This window comes from Pyrus communis, chromosome 10 (genome assembly GCF_963583255.1).
Source record: "Pyrus communis chromosome 10, drPyrComm1.1, whole genome shotgun sequence".
NCBI lineage: Eukaryota > Viridiplantae > Streptophyta > Magnoliopsida > Rosales > Rosaceae > Pyrus > Pyrus communis.
Genome location: NC_084812.1, coordinates 1,900,111 through 1,913,172, shown reverse-complemented (window position 1 = coordinate 1,913,172; position 13,062 = coordinate 1,900,111). Strand labels below are relative to the sequence as shown.

The following is a 13,062-nucleotide window of genomic DNA, read 5'->3' as shown; positions in this document are numbered from 1 at the left end:
TTGGATTGGAAAGGATAACTTTAGTCCCATGTGATATTTGATGCTACACAAGATGAGGTGTGGTGTGGGATTAACTAAAAAATGCACTAGTGCTCCCATGCCGGGGTTCCGATTGTCTTGGGTGCATGTGGGTATCGGGGTCATTGGTCTGCGGCACAAGGTTGGGTGTCGGGTTTGAGTTCATGCGATTGAGTGGTTGGATTAAGGGTCTGTTAGGTACTCGTTATGAAACAGTACTTTCAATGCCTTTTTTAAGGACTTGGTTTTTAACAAGAATTTCGAGGTGCTTTTAACTTTCTAAAATAAGTTCTTAGAAGTAAAAACACTTATGATTATAAGTGCTTTTTACATAAGCAACCTCAATTGTGTTTGTAGTAAAATTCCAACTTTAATTTTCTAAGGATAAGTCATCCTTCGAAAGTGCATATACGATGAATAACACGGTTAGTCTAATCTACTTCTTCTCTTGCTCACGACACGTAGTACGTATATATAGTATAATTAGCTGCTAAAATGAATGGACAAACGTGTTTGTTTTTCTAAGACGAGACTGAATTGAAAGCAAACAAAATATGGGTGACTTTTCTGGAAAACAAGATTGAATTAGTCATATGCCGCTGTTCTCATGGAAATCTTACATGGTCTTACTTGAGCAGTATTTGTTTGATTTTAATTTCACAAGTACATGTCGATTACAATTTTGTAATATTCCTCTACATTTATAATTAAAACATTTTAAGTTTGACTTTTTCTTTTAAATGACGAGTTCAATACTAAATTATTACGACAATCATAATGCAATTTAACTTAAAACTTTCATTCATTGGTATGCAAGGCCAGCCCTGAGAGTGTGCTGCCACAACACAGGGCCTCGAGTTTGGAAGGACCCCAAAATTTTCTTTACATATACACTGATACACATGTACATAAATGTGCAAGACATCACCAAAGCGCTAGTGGTTTAAGCTTTCTACCTATTTGTGCATGTATTGGGTTTGGGCGTTGTCGTTGTGCATTAAAAGATGAGAGGCCACCATCTAAGTTTTGTTCAGGACCTCTAAATGCTCAGAGCCGGCCTCGTTAATATAAATATGATATCTCACCTTTTAAATAAAGATATTAAAAAAATTAGAGAGACTTATCAATGGCGATGCCAAACCTATATCAATTCATGTACAAATATTGTTGTAAAGTCTTATTCTTTCTAAGTTTCTTCCCCATCACAAGATTTTGAGAGATTAACAAAAAAAGTTAGATCAACTAATAATACACTTTTGCCATCTTCCTAAAACTAGAGTGAACTTGTGAAAGAAATATTGGTTAGTGGACATTATTTTAATTGATTTCCTTTTTGGATGATTTGGATTATTCCCAATCATGGGTTTAATAAAGCAAAAAACAAAAAGAAGTTGGAGCTAATGATCTTGCTTTATTTTTATTATAATATCAAATTAAGAATCAGTCAAAAGAACTTTAGGAGACAAATGGTTAGGAATTTAGATCTAGCTAAGATGTTTTATCATGTAGCAAATTTTTATCGAGTATGATAAATATTGATTTGTCAAATGACGCAATTGAAATTACAAAATGAATAATTGCATAATAGACATCACATTTTTCATTTTTTTTTAAAGAGGGATCATCTAGTTGATTGGTTATGATAATTTATTATTTCGAAAGTCGAGAAGACTCATAAAAATATTTATGTCTCTTATTGATTACCATCATGTGATTCACATACGTCAGAAATAGAACTAAGAGGGTACCGTGTAAAATACGAGTCTTAAATTCGTCGACAACTACTAAATTACCTGTAGTGGATCATGATAGACATCTGATGGATGTTATGAATAGAATTGTATGTACAAACGGGCTTTTTTCTTTTTTCAAAGTGCGGTGTTAGGCACATATTCCTTCTTGAACTGTTTGAAGATTGAAAAGTGGTGCGAACCCGAAAATTTACCAACTATGTTGGTACCTTAACGCTCAATGTTGAATACTCTACCATGTCATGTTTTTGCACCTTTTTTTTTTTGGGGGGCTGCTAATTTTAACAGTCCAAAATTACTTTCTATGCCTCCTCAGACAAATATTTTGGCACTTTAAAAGTCGCTTCTAATTTCTCATATTCCTCTATTCTCTTTCACAAGACATTTTTATGTGTATTAAAGAGTAAATTTTCGATTGGTTAAGAGGGTTTCGAGCGTGACAAAGATGAGTCAATGTTAATGAGTTTCGTGTATACAACACCTTAGAAATATAAACCACCATTTTCACGGCTACAAAGATCATGGGAAAGTTTAAGAAATGTAGTCACATTTGTAGGTCAACTAGACATCCCTTAAATATATTTTACTTCAAATATCCAATTAAACTTACCGGGCATTGATCCTATCACTTAATTTCCTACCATTCATCCCCTCCACATGAAAACCTCTTGTTCGAAAGATTTTTTAATGACTAATTTCACCCGATAGTGTGTTTGTCACACTCAAAAATCTCTTCTTTTACTCTTTTACCATCTTTATTATAATGCATAAATGACTAATGTCACGTGATGATGTGATCGACATGCTTAAAAATTTTATTTTACCCCTATATCATTGTTGTTATATAATAAAGCACAAACTATTAACAGCACGAGACAGTATGATTGTCAGGCTTAAAAAAATTGTGAATTTTTTTCATTTTTTTTTTTTTGGAGGTGCATACAAAATCTATCATGAAAAATTATCGAATACATATGAAATAAAATACGGCAGCACAAATTAGAGTTCGTAAAAATGTTTTTGAAACCAATCATTAGTAAAAATATTTTTGAAATCAATCCTTAGTAAAGATGCAAGTTAATCATAGATTAGCACTTGAAGTACGTAATTGGTGCTTCTCAAATAAAGCACCTCAAATACATTTAGAACCCAAAAATATTTTCTTTAATAACACTTTTAATCATCAAAATGCACTTATCAAACGAGTCCTTAATTAATTTGATTATGATAGTCCAATCGCACTTCAGTCCATGGAGTAATTTAATTTGATCATCACCAAGCAATGACTAATATTATGAGTAGGATCGCTCGTATTGATTTTGACCAAAATACCCTTGGTGGAGTGGGAGCCTCATGATCGGATGGTGCGGTGGGTCAACGCAAACACACTAGAAAATCTTTGTGTCATTAATACAGTTTGGCACTTTGGTGGGGCCCGTATTTGTGATTTGTGATGTGGTGGGGCCCGTGGGGCGCCTCTTATTCTATTTTTGAATCTTTGTCTATGGCCCTGTTATTCTTCATGTGATAAACAACACTAGCTTGGATCAAAAAATAAAAATAAATTAACACCAGCTACGGTGTAATGGATTAATTTGTGTTACGGGTTTTCTTACAATTAAAAGCGTTTAATTTTGAGATATACATAAGGCATGTCTGACGTTTCATTGTATCATATGAATTTTATTTTAAATATATACATAATGCATGTCGGATACTTAATTATGTAATACTTTTAAGTATTTTTACATAACACGTTAAAAGTACTTTCAACAGAAAAAATTATAAACAAAAGTAGAAACAATCTCAATTGTTTGTAAGTGATGATCTTAATGGAAAACACTAGTTGATGCAAGTCCTTGATTATTTGTATGGTTTTTGTCCGCTTTAGTTTTTTATTAATTTTATGTTTTAAATTTTGATATTAAAGCAAATAAAAAAACAAAACAAATTCATATGCAATTGTGTATTAATTTTCTTTTTAATGAATTTTATTGATTTGATTAAAACAAAATAAACCATTTTTAAATTAAAAAATATGAGTTTTTCGACTTTTGACCCTCAAATTTCCCACTCTCTTTTCCCCAAAGTCTCACAAGACAAAGGCTAACTTCCAACTTCGGTTTGTGAATTGTTACTCAATTTCCTTCAGGAAACAACCACCAAATTGTCATCACTCTCAATCAAAACCCTCTCTCTCTCTCCCTTTCCATGGTCCTCTTAATGGTTTAGGTTTGCCCTTCCTTTCCCCCCATCTCTTGTTCAACACACTTGTGCTTTGGTGGGTTGTGCCGCTGAGGTGAAAAAATGGGCCCTAAACTCCACTGAAACAATTTTAATGGCGAGAGGGGTCTCCACATATTCCTCCACTGCTCTCTTTGCCTCCTAGTCTTTGTGCTGTCTCGCATTTGGAGGTTTTGGGTTCTCTTCCTTTGCATCTTTTTGTTGAAAATATGAGATCTTTGGAGGTTTTGGGTTGTGATTTTTGAAGATTTGGAGGCTTTTTCCGATTGGGGTTTTTATTTTTTATTGGTTTTGATGAGAAATGAAGTGAACAATGTTGGGTTTGTGGTGTTTTCCAATTGGGGTTCCTCTTCCTGTGATGCTTTCAGATTGCGATTCTTCTTCTGGAACTTGAAGATTTGAATTTTGAGGTGGAGTTTTTGAAGTTGAAGTTTTGGTTAGGTTCAAAAGTTAGGACATTACGATTGAAAGATTGGTAATTTGATTTCTGAGGTGGAGTTTTTGTTGCAAAATCTGGTGTTGGCAAGTTCCTGAAAGGAGGAAAAGATGGACACAAGAATACAGCCTCCGCTGGTAAGTTTCTTTTGTCAAATCTCTGATATTTTCATGTTTTGCTTAGCGTGCTCTGCTGGGATTTCATTTTCTGACTTTTACATTTCGAATTGTCCGATTCTCGGGTTTTTCTTATGATTTGTGTGTTTTATGTAAGTGTTGTAACTATGGAGAAGAAAAACTTTAAGAAAATGAATTGATGGTGGATAAAGTTCAGCGGTGTCCGCTTTCATTGAATCCAGGGGGAATATTGGTCGTATGGTTAATCGTTGATGAAAATTTTGTATTTTGTAAGCGTTGGAATCGTATATCATAAAGTGCATTTCTGTCCAATGAGTTCAACTGAAATCGTATATCAGCTGGATTGGTTCCATTTCCAAACAATTTTGGAATTTCTCTAGTGATGGAAACATCCTGCGTGCCCATCCCAAGGTGTAAAAGGCAACGAAAACGCTAGAGGAGAACAAACATTAGAACTCCAAGGTTGCAACATAGACAATCTTCCTACTTGTTGGTACCCGTACAAGAAAGTTTTGGCTTCTTGCTAATTCAAAACCTATACTCTTGTCCGCTTTGTTTTTATCTGTTTGTTGTAGATTAATATAAAGTACATTTGCGTGAGTTTCATATGTGTTTAATTGGCTGCAAACCTGCTCCCTCGTGGTAATGACTTACCATGAGATCAGGGAAACTATGTTTAGATAATGCATTTTGTGAGTTGCAGTATTTTCAAAAGGAAAATAGCTTGGTTGATTGCGTTTAAGTAATGTACATTTCTCTTTGCAGGTTGATTCAACAGCATGCTTATGTAGAGTAGATGCTGGCCTTAAAACTGTTGCTGGAGCTAAAAAGTATGTCCCTGGGGCAAAGCTCTGTCTTCAACCCGATATTAAATCATCCATTCATCCAACTAGGAGTAAGCCTTCACGTGGTGAGAGTAGCCGCATTCAATCCCCTCTGCTTCCTGGACTCCCAGATGATCTTGCTGTTGCTTGCCTAGTTCGGGTCCCAAGAGTTGAGCATCGTAAGCTCCGCCTGGTTTGCAAAAGATGGTTCCGTCTTTTGGCTGCTAACTTCTTTTACTCACTCCGTAGGAACCTTGGCATTGCAGAAGAATGGATATATTTAATTAAGAGAGATCGAGAAGGGAAAATCTCTTGGCATGCTTTTGATCCCGGATGCCAGCTCTGGCAACCCCTCCCTCCTGTCCCTAAGGAATATTCTGCAGCCCTAGGGTTTGGTTGTGCTGTACTCGGTGGCTGTCACCTGTATTTATTTGGAGGAAAAGACCCGCTGAAGGGATCGATGAGGCGAGTCATTTTTTACAACGCCAGGACCAATAAATGGCACCGTGCCCCAGATATGCTTAGGCGGCGGCATTTCTTTGGCTCGTGTGTTATAAATAACTGCCTGTATGTTGCCGGCGGGGAGAATGAGGGAATAAGTCGGTCTCTGAAATCAGCTGAAGTCTATGATCCGAACAAGAACAGATGGTCCTTCATTTCGGAGATGAGCACTGCAATGGTTCCCTTCATTGGGGTTGTTTACGAAGGCAAATGGTTCTTGAAGGGGTTAGGGTCTCATCGACAAGTTTTGAGCGAGGTCTACCAACCAGAAAACGACACCTGGAACTCTGTGTATGACGGAATGGTTGCAGGCTGGAGAAATCCTAGTGCTTCTCTAAACGGCCATCTCTATGCTTTGGAATGCAAAGATGGCTGCAAACTTAGAGTCTATGATGAAGCGACGGATTCTTGGAGCAAGCACATTGACAGTAAGATGCATTTGGGTAATTCTAGGGCTTTGGAGGCAGCTTCCCTCGTTCCCCTCAACGGTAAACTTTGCATCGTTCGGAATAACATGAGCATCTCGCTGGTTGATGTTTCGAATTCCAGTGATGTTCACGGGGAAAGTGCTGAGCATCTGTGGGAAACTATAGCTGGTAAAGGGCAGTTCAAGACCTTGGTTACGAATCTGTGGTCAAGCCTTGCCGGCAGGGGCCGCCTTAAAAGTCACATAGTTCACTGCCAGGTTCTTCAAGTTTAGAAACTGTAAATCGTATCAAATTCAAAGGTTCACTCTTGTGGTTCGTATGTTTCTGAAAATTTCACGATTCAATGGACTACACGTAATGTAGAACCCTAGAGGCTTCGTCGGACACGCCAGGGATTCTAAACGCCATCGGTATAGGTTCTCGTGTACCATGAAATGTGCTAGGTGGTCGAGGATGTTTGTTTTAGTGAACTTACTTTATCACATACACATATGTTAGTTGCCTGTGCAAATTTTTCATTTTCTTTCATATTGCTGCGCTTAAACGAAAATTGATCATGCGATCTGCTGCCTCTCTCGGTTGTATAAAATTCAACAAATTTAATCACGAATACTCAAAAAATATTACAGAGATCAGATACACGAAGTTTCTGCATTATACAACACTTCTGGGACCTCCTAAATGCCAATTATTTGTTCATCTTGGCTACAAAACAATATTTTACGACACTTCCAAAACTGGTAAAAAGAATTGCTTTCCCTACAAATTCATCACATACCGACACCTACTTATTGCGCATTCATGTTCAAGCCGGTCTCAGATTGCGAGAGATGTGATCTTGCCATGGAGAAGCATCTTTCCTTCTGCGTTTTGTATTCAATGTATCGCAGGAAGAAATAACCGAGGTAGTCGAAATTGATCGGAGAAAACTTTGCCTGCATACGATTGGCCCGAATTATATCACAAGGATAAATTTTATGGTTTGAGAGGAGAAGCACAATTGGAGTAAGAGGTCACCTGGATTATTCCCCATAAAGCCCAATACAAGTGAGAAGCTAACATATATGTATTTGCCTCAACATACAGAGCTTCAAGATCCTTGTCTGACACCTGTTGGAATCGGAAATATGAACGAAAATTTACAGGGAAGAATATGATCCGATAACATTAACATCTTCATTTAGGGCTAAACTTTTAAATTTGAACCAGTTTACCTCATGTGGATTGGTAGGTTGTATATAATGCCTCAAGAAGTGGTATTGTTCATCCTTATTCGGGCATCTGCATTGACACCATGTTCAACAATCAAACGTAATCCCATGGGATCGCCATGGTATGAACCTAAAGAACAGGAGATGGATCAAGAAAATAGAAAACATACAAACTGTAGTCGCATTCATAGCCTGCATATTCATTGAAGTGATTCCCGATGTCAAAGCCTCTATAATTGTATGATCCGTACTCAAAATCAATGAAGTACAGTTTATCTGGAAACTCATCAGAAAAAAAAAAAAGAAATGTAAGTGGGATCAAAAAACAATGTTACTTTCATTTTCCAAGTTATGAACCGAAAAAATTTAATCTATTTTTGCTTTCCCCCCATATGCATGTCCAAATACCATTTCAAGCACCAGGAACCAAAACTACCATCATGGAAATCCCATTCTGTTTCTGACCATCTTGGACATCCAGTAACAATGGCAGGCAAAGGAAGACGTCACAAACCAAGGCAACTATCACAAACAGATATATCGCAGGACTGAATTTTGATTATTCTTTCCAAAATGTCTTTTGAGGAGTCAACAATAAGAGATGGTGAAAAGAAGTGTTGAATACCTTCTTCATCATTAACCATTATATTTCCGGAAAGCAAGTCATTGTGAGCAAAAACGACTGGAGCGTTCAAAAGGCTCGTCAATTCCTGTTCCATTTTCAGGAGAAATGTCTAGGTAAATATGCACAAGTACAGTATAGCCAACCAACACAGAAACACCGAATAACAATTGAAAACAAACAAACTTTTTGATCCAAACAAATATATTCCTTTATCGTTACATCAATGTATCACTGTCAACAACACTTTTGCATTGCCTTCTAGTTGTCATTGTTATGCCAATTTCTACATACTTCATAAGTTGATTAGAAGGATCGCCAGCAACAGGTCAACAAGGATGGTGGAGATACCTTGAGCTCAATCATTTCATTGTGAACTACACTAAATGAAATGGTGTTATAAACTTTCTGCTTCTGATTGTCGTCAAATTCCAGAGCAGATGCTGCAATCAGGTGGTGACGCAATCATGAGAAAAACTTACGTGTATGAACTGATGTTAAAAAATAATATGAATTGTAAACCCGCCCATACAAAACAGGCCAGTTCCAATCGCCTAATATCAATCTAGCTAACCAGACATGTAGAACATAATGTCTACAGGAGGTGGGTAAGACTAATAGATAACCTTTCTCAAAGAACTTGAACATGTCAATCCACAATTGAGGTTCCTTGGAACCTGGAATTTCCACTTCATGGAATCTGCGCAGTTCCTTGGCAATATCGGCAGCCAGCTTTGGATTTCTCATGTCTGCCAAGATTGGAATGAGTTAAAATCATGTCAATGGACAGATTCAGTTCAGCAAGAACCCTGAAAATGCATATGATTTATTTCAATGAAAGCGACCTACTGTCTCTGATTGTATACCAGTTTCGATCATCCAATGACCGGACAAGAAAAGATTTTGAAGGATAGAAGTTGGTGAATTAATCCATCTGTTTTTTGATGGTCATATAAAACCAGAGAACTCTTGTTATTGTTTATTTGATTTGCTTTTGATTTTCTAACTATGTATACTTTTGGGGCGCATGTGAGTGCCCCCTTGGAGGCCTCTATGAAAAAAGATTTCGCTCATCAAAAAATTATATAACCAGTAGTTACCTGATGGGACTAACGTACGTGCATTGATAAAAGATTGCACCATCCCATTCGCAAAAACTCCCAGTAAATTTGCACCAAATCCTGCAGCCGAGAGGTATTTGATTGCCTGAAGATAATATTCAGTGAGCAAATACAAGTGAAGCATGCAAGTAAAACATCATCAAAATTGTAAATTGAAGAGCAAACTAAGTTTAGATGAATAATCCCAATAGACAGAGAAGCATACAGATCAGATATAAGGGAAAAGAAAATGAGAACGTTGAGTATTATCTTAAACGACAAGTGTTTGTATGCCCGTATGTTCATATCCTTCAATGAATATAATTAGGGCTCGTTTGGAAGTGCTTTTAAAATTATTGAAAGTGCCTTAGATGTGAGTGCTTTTGAAACCAATCCTCAGTAAAAATGCAAGTGAATCCTGAAACAGCACTTCAATTGCTTGAAGTGCTTTTGGAACCCAAAAACACTTTCGCCAAAAGCGCTTTTCAGTCATTTTAAGGCACTTCCAAATGAGCCCTTAATCTTATAAATAGTACCAATACTAAAAGAATTTCATCTTCTACACTCATCATCAAAAAGTTCACAAAACTACCTGCAGTTCGCGTTCCCTATTGATAACATAATCGGTGTTAGGCCCGTACAACCTAACTGTCACAGACACGGTATTTCCATTCTCTTCCTTGACAGTCACCTTCAGCACTGCATGTATCAATGATCAATAACTCAGTTCAGCTCTGCACTGAAAAACGCTCAGAAAAATCGAATGAACAATAACGAATTCAAATTTTTGTTTTTGATAACATTTTCACAAAAACGATCTTTCAATTGCAAAAGAGGACTTCTCTTAGCTCATAGAATCCAAACACAACAAACAAGAAGAACAACACTCACGTAGATTTGTGATGCCGCCCGAAACCGTCTCCACGGAGAAGCGAGAGTTCTCCAAATTTGACCATTTCTTAAACAGATCCTTGCACAACTCTCTGAAAATCAAATCAAAGCACATAACACATCAAAATTCAAAATTTTTACTTCCAATAAAATATAAGCAAACGCAAAAATAACAAAACCGAATCCTTTTTTTTTTTTTCAAATTTATATCGTTTCCTGCAATTTATCATCCACCAAACTGAATTTTTTAAAAAGGCTATAAATTTCAAATCCAAAAATCGAATAATTCATCTGAGCTAAGAGCAAGTTGCAGAAAACGAAGAGAGAGACTGACATGATGAGAGGCGAGATGTCAGAGAGAGGGAGGGAGGGGTTGATGGAGAGGGAAGATGAAGGGATCTGAGAGGTGGAGCAATCAGAAGCTTGCTCAGCTACTTCCATGGCGTTCCAGATGTTCTTCACGGCTCCCATTTCTCTGTGTTTTCTTCTTCTTTTTTTTTTTTTTTTTTGCTGAACTTTTTGCTCGAATTTTCAAACGAATCCACAACCGAAATTCCAAAGCTCCAGCTTAACCGCATTGGGCGGGTGATGTGGAATGACCGATTTGGGCTTCCGACAATTTATCTTTTGCCACGTGTCTCCTATTATGTTAGAGGATATCGGAGGAGGATTCTCTCTCCTATTCCCTATCTCCTTCCATCACCTCTTCTCATACATTACTTTTTGTCTTATTATTTTTATAAAAAATCAATATAAGATGTAGACGTGATTTAACCGTATCCATTCAAATAGGTGGGCATGGAAATATAGAGAAATTAGAAGAGTAGAGAATCCTGCTCCGTGGATCTCTACGTGGTCCTATCAAGAAAAAATCCTAGATCTTAATGCGGTGGAATCTAAAAAACCATATTTTGTAGCTAGTTTGGAAGTGATTTTAAAGTAATTGAAAGTGTTTTTTGTAATGGTTTTGAAACCAACTCTAAGTAAAAAAAAAAACAAGTGAATCCTGCAAAAGTACTTGAAAGTTTTCTCTCAAAATATTTTCACTCATTTTAAAAACATTTCTAAACATTATGTTGTGTGGTCAATAACTTGTGTAATTTTGCTTCCGAAAGGAAAATAACATAATATTCAAATTACTTGTATAAATTGGGAACATTTGGCTAATTTTTTTAGTATTTTATTGATTTAATACTTTGTCATCCCTCGTGATTCAACTACTTGGAATTCATCAACACACGTTACACATCCTTGACTTTATATGAGGTTTTTAGCAAAGGGAAAAGCAACATAAATAACACAAATATAAATAATTAATTATATATAAAGTTGTTAAATTCCAAAAATAACTAATGACATAATTGTAGTAAAAAAAATGCTAAAATATCTTTATAAACATTTTTGCTTCGGAAAAAATCTATTGATGCGACAAGCTAATAACCTTTTTAAGGTACTTGGCATAGAACTTGACCAATATGGCACGTGTCAAGGATGGGGGTTGATTGAAAATTTGGAAGCATGTGGTGTGACGGATGAGCTTAAAGTAGCAATAATTGGTTATGTGAGAGGAGTTTCATTCTATAAATTTCATCACATTTGTAATGTGAAAAGAGCTTGATTTTAGAAGTTTCATCACATTTGTAATGTGAACATGCTTAAATAATTATAACACTAGATCGAGATCGAATTTAAGTGTACAGGTGGAAGTTATATACTATTCTAATCAATTTGGTTAAACTAAGGGGGTGTAATCAATTTAGATTTCAAAGGATTTTAATAGACTTTTTTAAGTGATAGATTTAAAAGATTTTAATAGATTATACAATTTCATATGGATTTTGATAGATTATTATGGATTTCTATTATAGATTTTTATGGATTTGTAAGGATTTCTTTCATGAATTTCTTAGGATTGCTTTTTTGACTCCTACAACTTAAATTATTTTCTCAATGCACAATCTGAAAAAGACATAAACATATATATATATATATATATATATATTGATATGGAAATATAAACCAATCAAATATATATTTTCTTTCCTTTTCTCATTTGAATTGTGATTTCTTTACAAAAAATAATTTTAACTAACCAAAACAAGTAGTGCTTCTTAAATCAAATGTCTCAAAACTAACCCTTTTTCCTCAACAATTGATTAGTTCATAATGTGTTGTTCAATCTAAGTATAGCTACCAATATAAATAGGCTTTGGAAGATGCTTGCACCCTAACACTAACATGGTTACACGAAAAAGAACAAAAAGCTTGAATTGGCAATAATATTCTTAGTAGTAATTTCCAAGAGTTCAATTAACATGGTAAAAATTAACACCTTCATATAGAACGCATAATCATTACAATAACTGCTAGTAGCCATTAACACTTACCATCAAATCATTACAAGAAACACTATTACACATTCCAAAAAAAAAGGAAATAAAAAATTAAAAAAATATTGTAGTTTGCTACTGGTACGATGACTGATGAACGTGAAAGGAAATCACGTTGGCAGGTTCTATGTTTGAAAGAAAATGGAGAGTGAGAAGGAAAGATTGAGTTGCAAAATGGAGAGAGAGAGAGAGAGAGAGAGTGAGTGAGGGGGTTGAAAAGAAATCATATGGAGGTGGAGGTAGGATTTTGCTATGCTTATAATCCCTTCTCAAATCCTACAAAATCTCTTATTGAAAGAAATCATTTAAAATCTATGAATTTTTGAATACCTATAGATTTGCATGGACTCTATAAAAATCCTTTAAAATCCTAGTTAACTACACCAAGATTATAAAGTATTTTAAAATCTTTTAATTGACTACCCCTATATTTGAATGAATTCTTTTAAAATCCTAATTCACTACATCATGATTCTACAGTATTTTATAATCCTTTAAAATCCTCATTT

The 13,062-nt window shown here is 35.6% G+C and overlaps 2 protein-coding genes across 2 annotated transcripts; one reads left to right on the top strand and one right to left on the bottom strand.

The window, feature by feature from the left end:
- Positions 1–3,883: 3,883 nt before the first annotated feature.
- LOC137748551 (F-box/kelch-repeat protein At1g55270-like) lies at positions 3,884–6,861 on the top strand. Its single transcript, XM_068488720.1, has 2 exons — positions 3,884–4,586; positions 5,352–6,861. The coding sequence occupies exons 1-2, from the start codon at positions 4,560–4,562 to the stop codon at positions 6,609–6,611; spliced, it is 1,287 nt and encodes a 428-aa protein (XP_068344821.1). The 5' UTR covers positions 3,884–4,559; the 3' UTR covers positions 6,612–6,861.
- Positions 6,862–6,911: 50 nt separating this feature from the next.
- On the bottom strand, positions 6,912–10,677 carry LOC137748552 (probable ethanolamine kinase). The gene is made up of 11 exons (XM_068488721.1): positions 10,498–10,677; positions 10,164–10,255; positions 9,865–9,971; positions 9,273–9,378; positions 8,799–8,921; positions 8,524–8,615; positions 8,176–8,260; positions 7,721–7,826; positions 7,554–7,620; positions 7,357–7,449; positions 6,912–7,274 (listed from the first exon to the last, which is right to left on the bottom strand). Exons 1-11 carry the CDS (start codon positions 10,632–10,634, stop codon positions 7,128–7,130), a joined length of 1,155 nt encoding a protein of 384 aa, XP_068344822.1. The 5' UTR covers positions 10,635–10,677; the 3' UTR covers positions 6,912–7,127.
- Positions 10,678–13,062: the final 2,385 nt, after the last annotated feature.

Excerpts from the sequence above, each read along its gene's own strand:
- LOC137748551 (XM_068488720.1), top strand. The coding sequence starts at position 4,560 with ATGGACACAAGAATACAGCCTCCGCTG. Across the intron at positions 4,587-5,351 it reads CAAGAATACAGCCTCCGCTG|GTTGATTCAACAGCATGCTT; the intron begins GTAAGTTTCTTT and ends TTCTCTTTGCAG.
- LOC137748552 (XM_068488721.1), bottom strand. The coding sequence starts at position 10,634 with ATGGGAGCCGTGAAGAACATCTGGAACGCCATGGAAGTAGCTGAGCAA. Across the intron at positions 7,827-8,175 it reads AATGGTTAATGATGAAGAAG|ATAAACTGTACTTCATTGAT; the intron begins GTATTCAACACT and ends ATGAGTTTCCAG. Across the intron at positions 7,275-7,356 it reads CTTTATGGGGAATAATCCAG|GCAAAGTTTTCTCCGATCAA; the intron begins GTGACCTCTTAC and ends AATCGTATGCAG.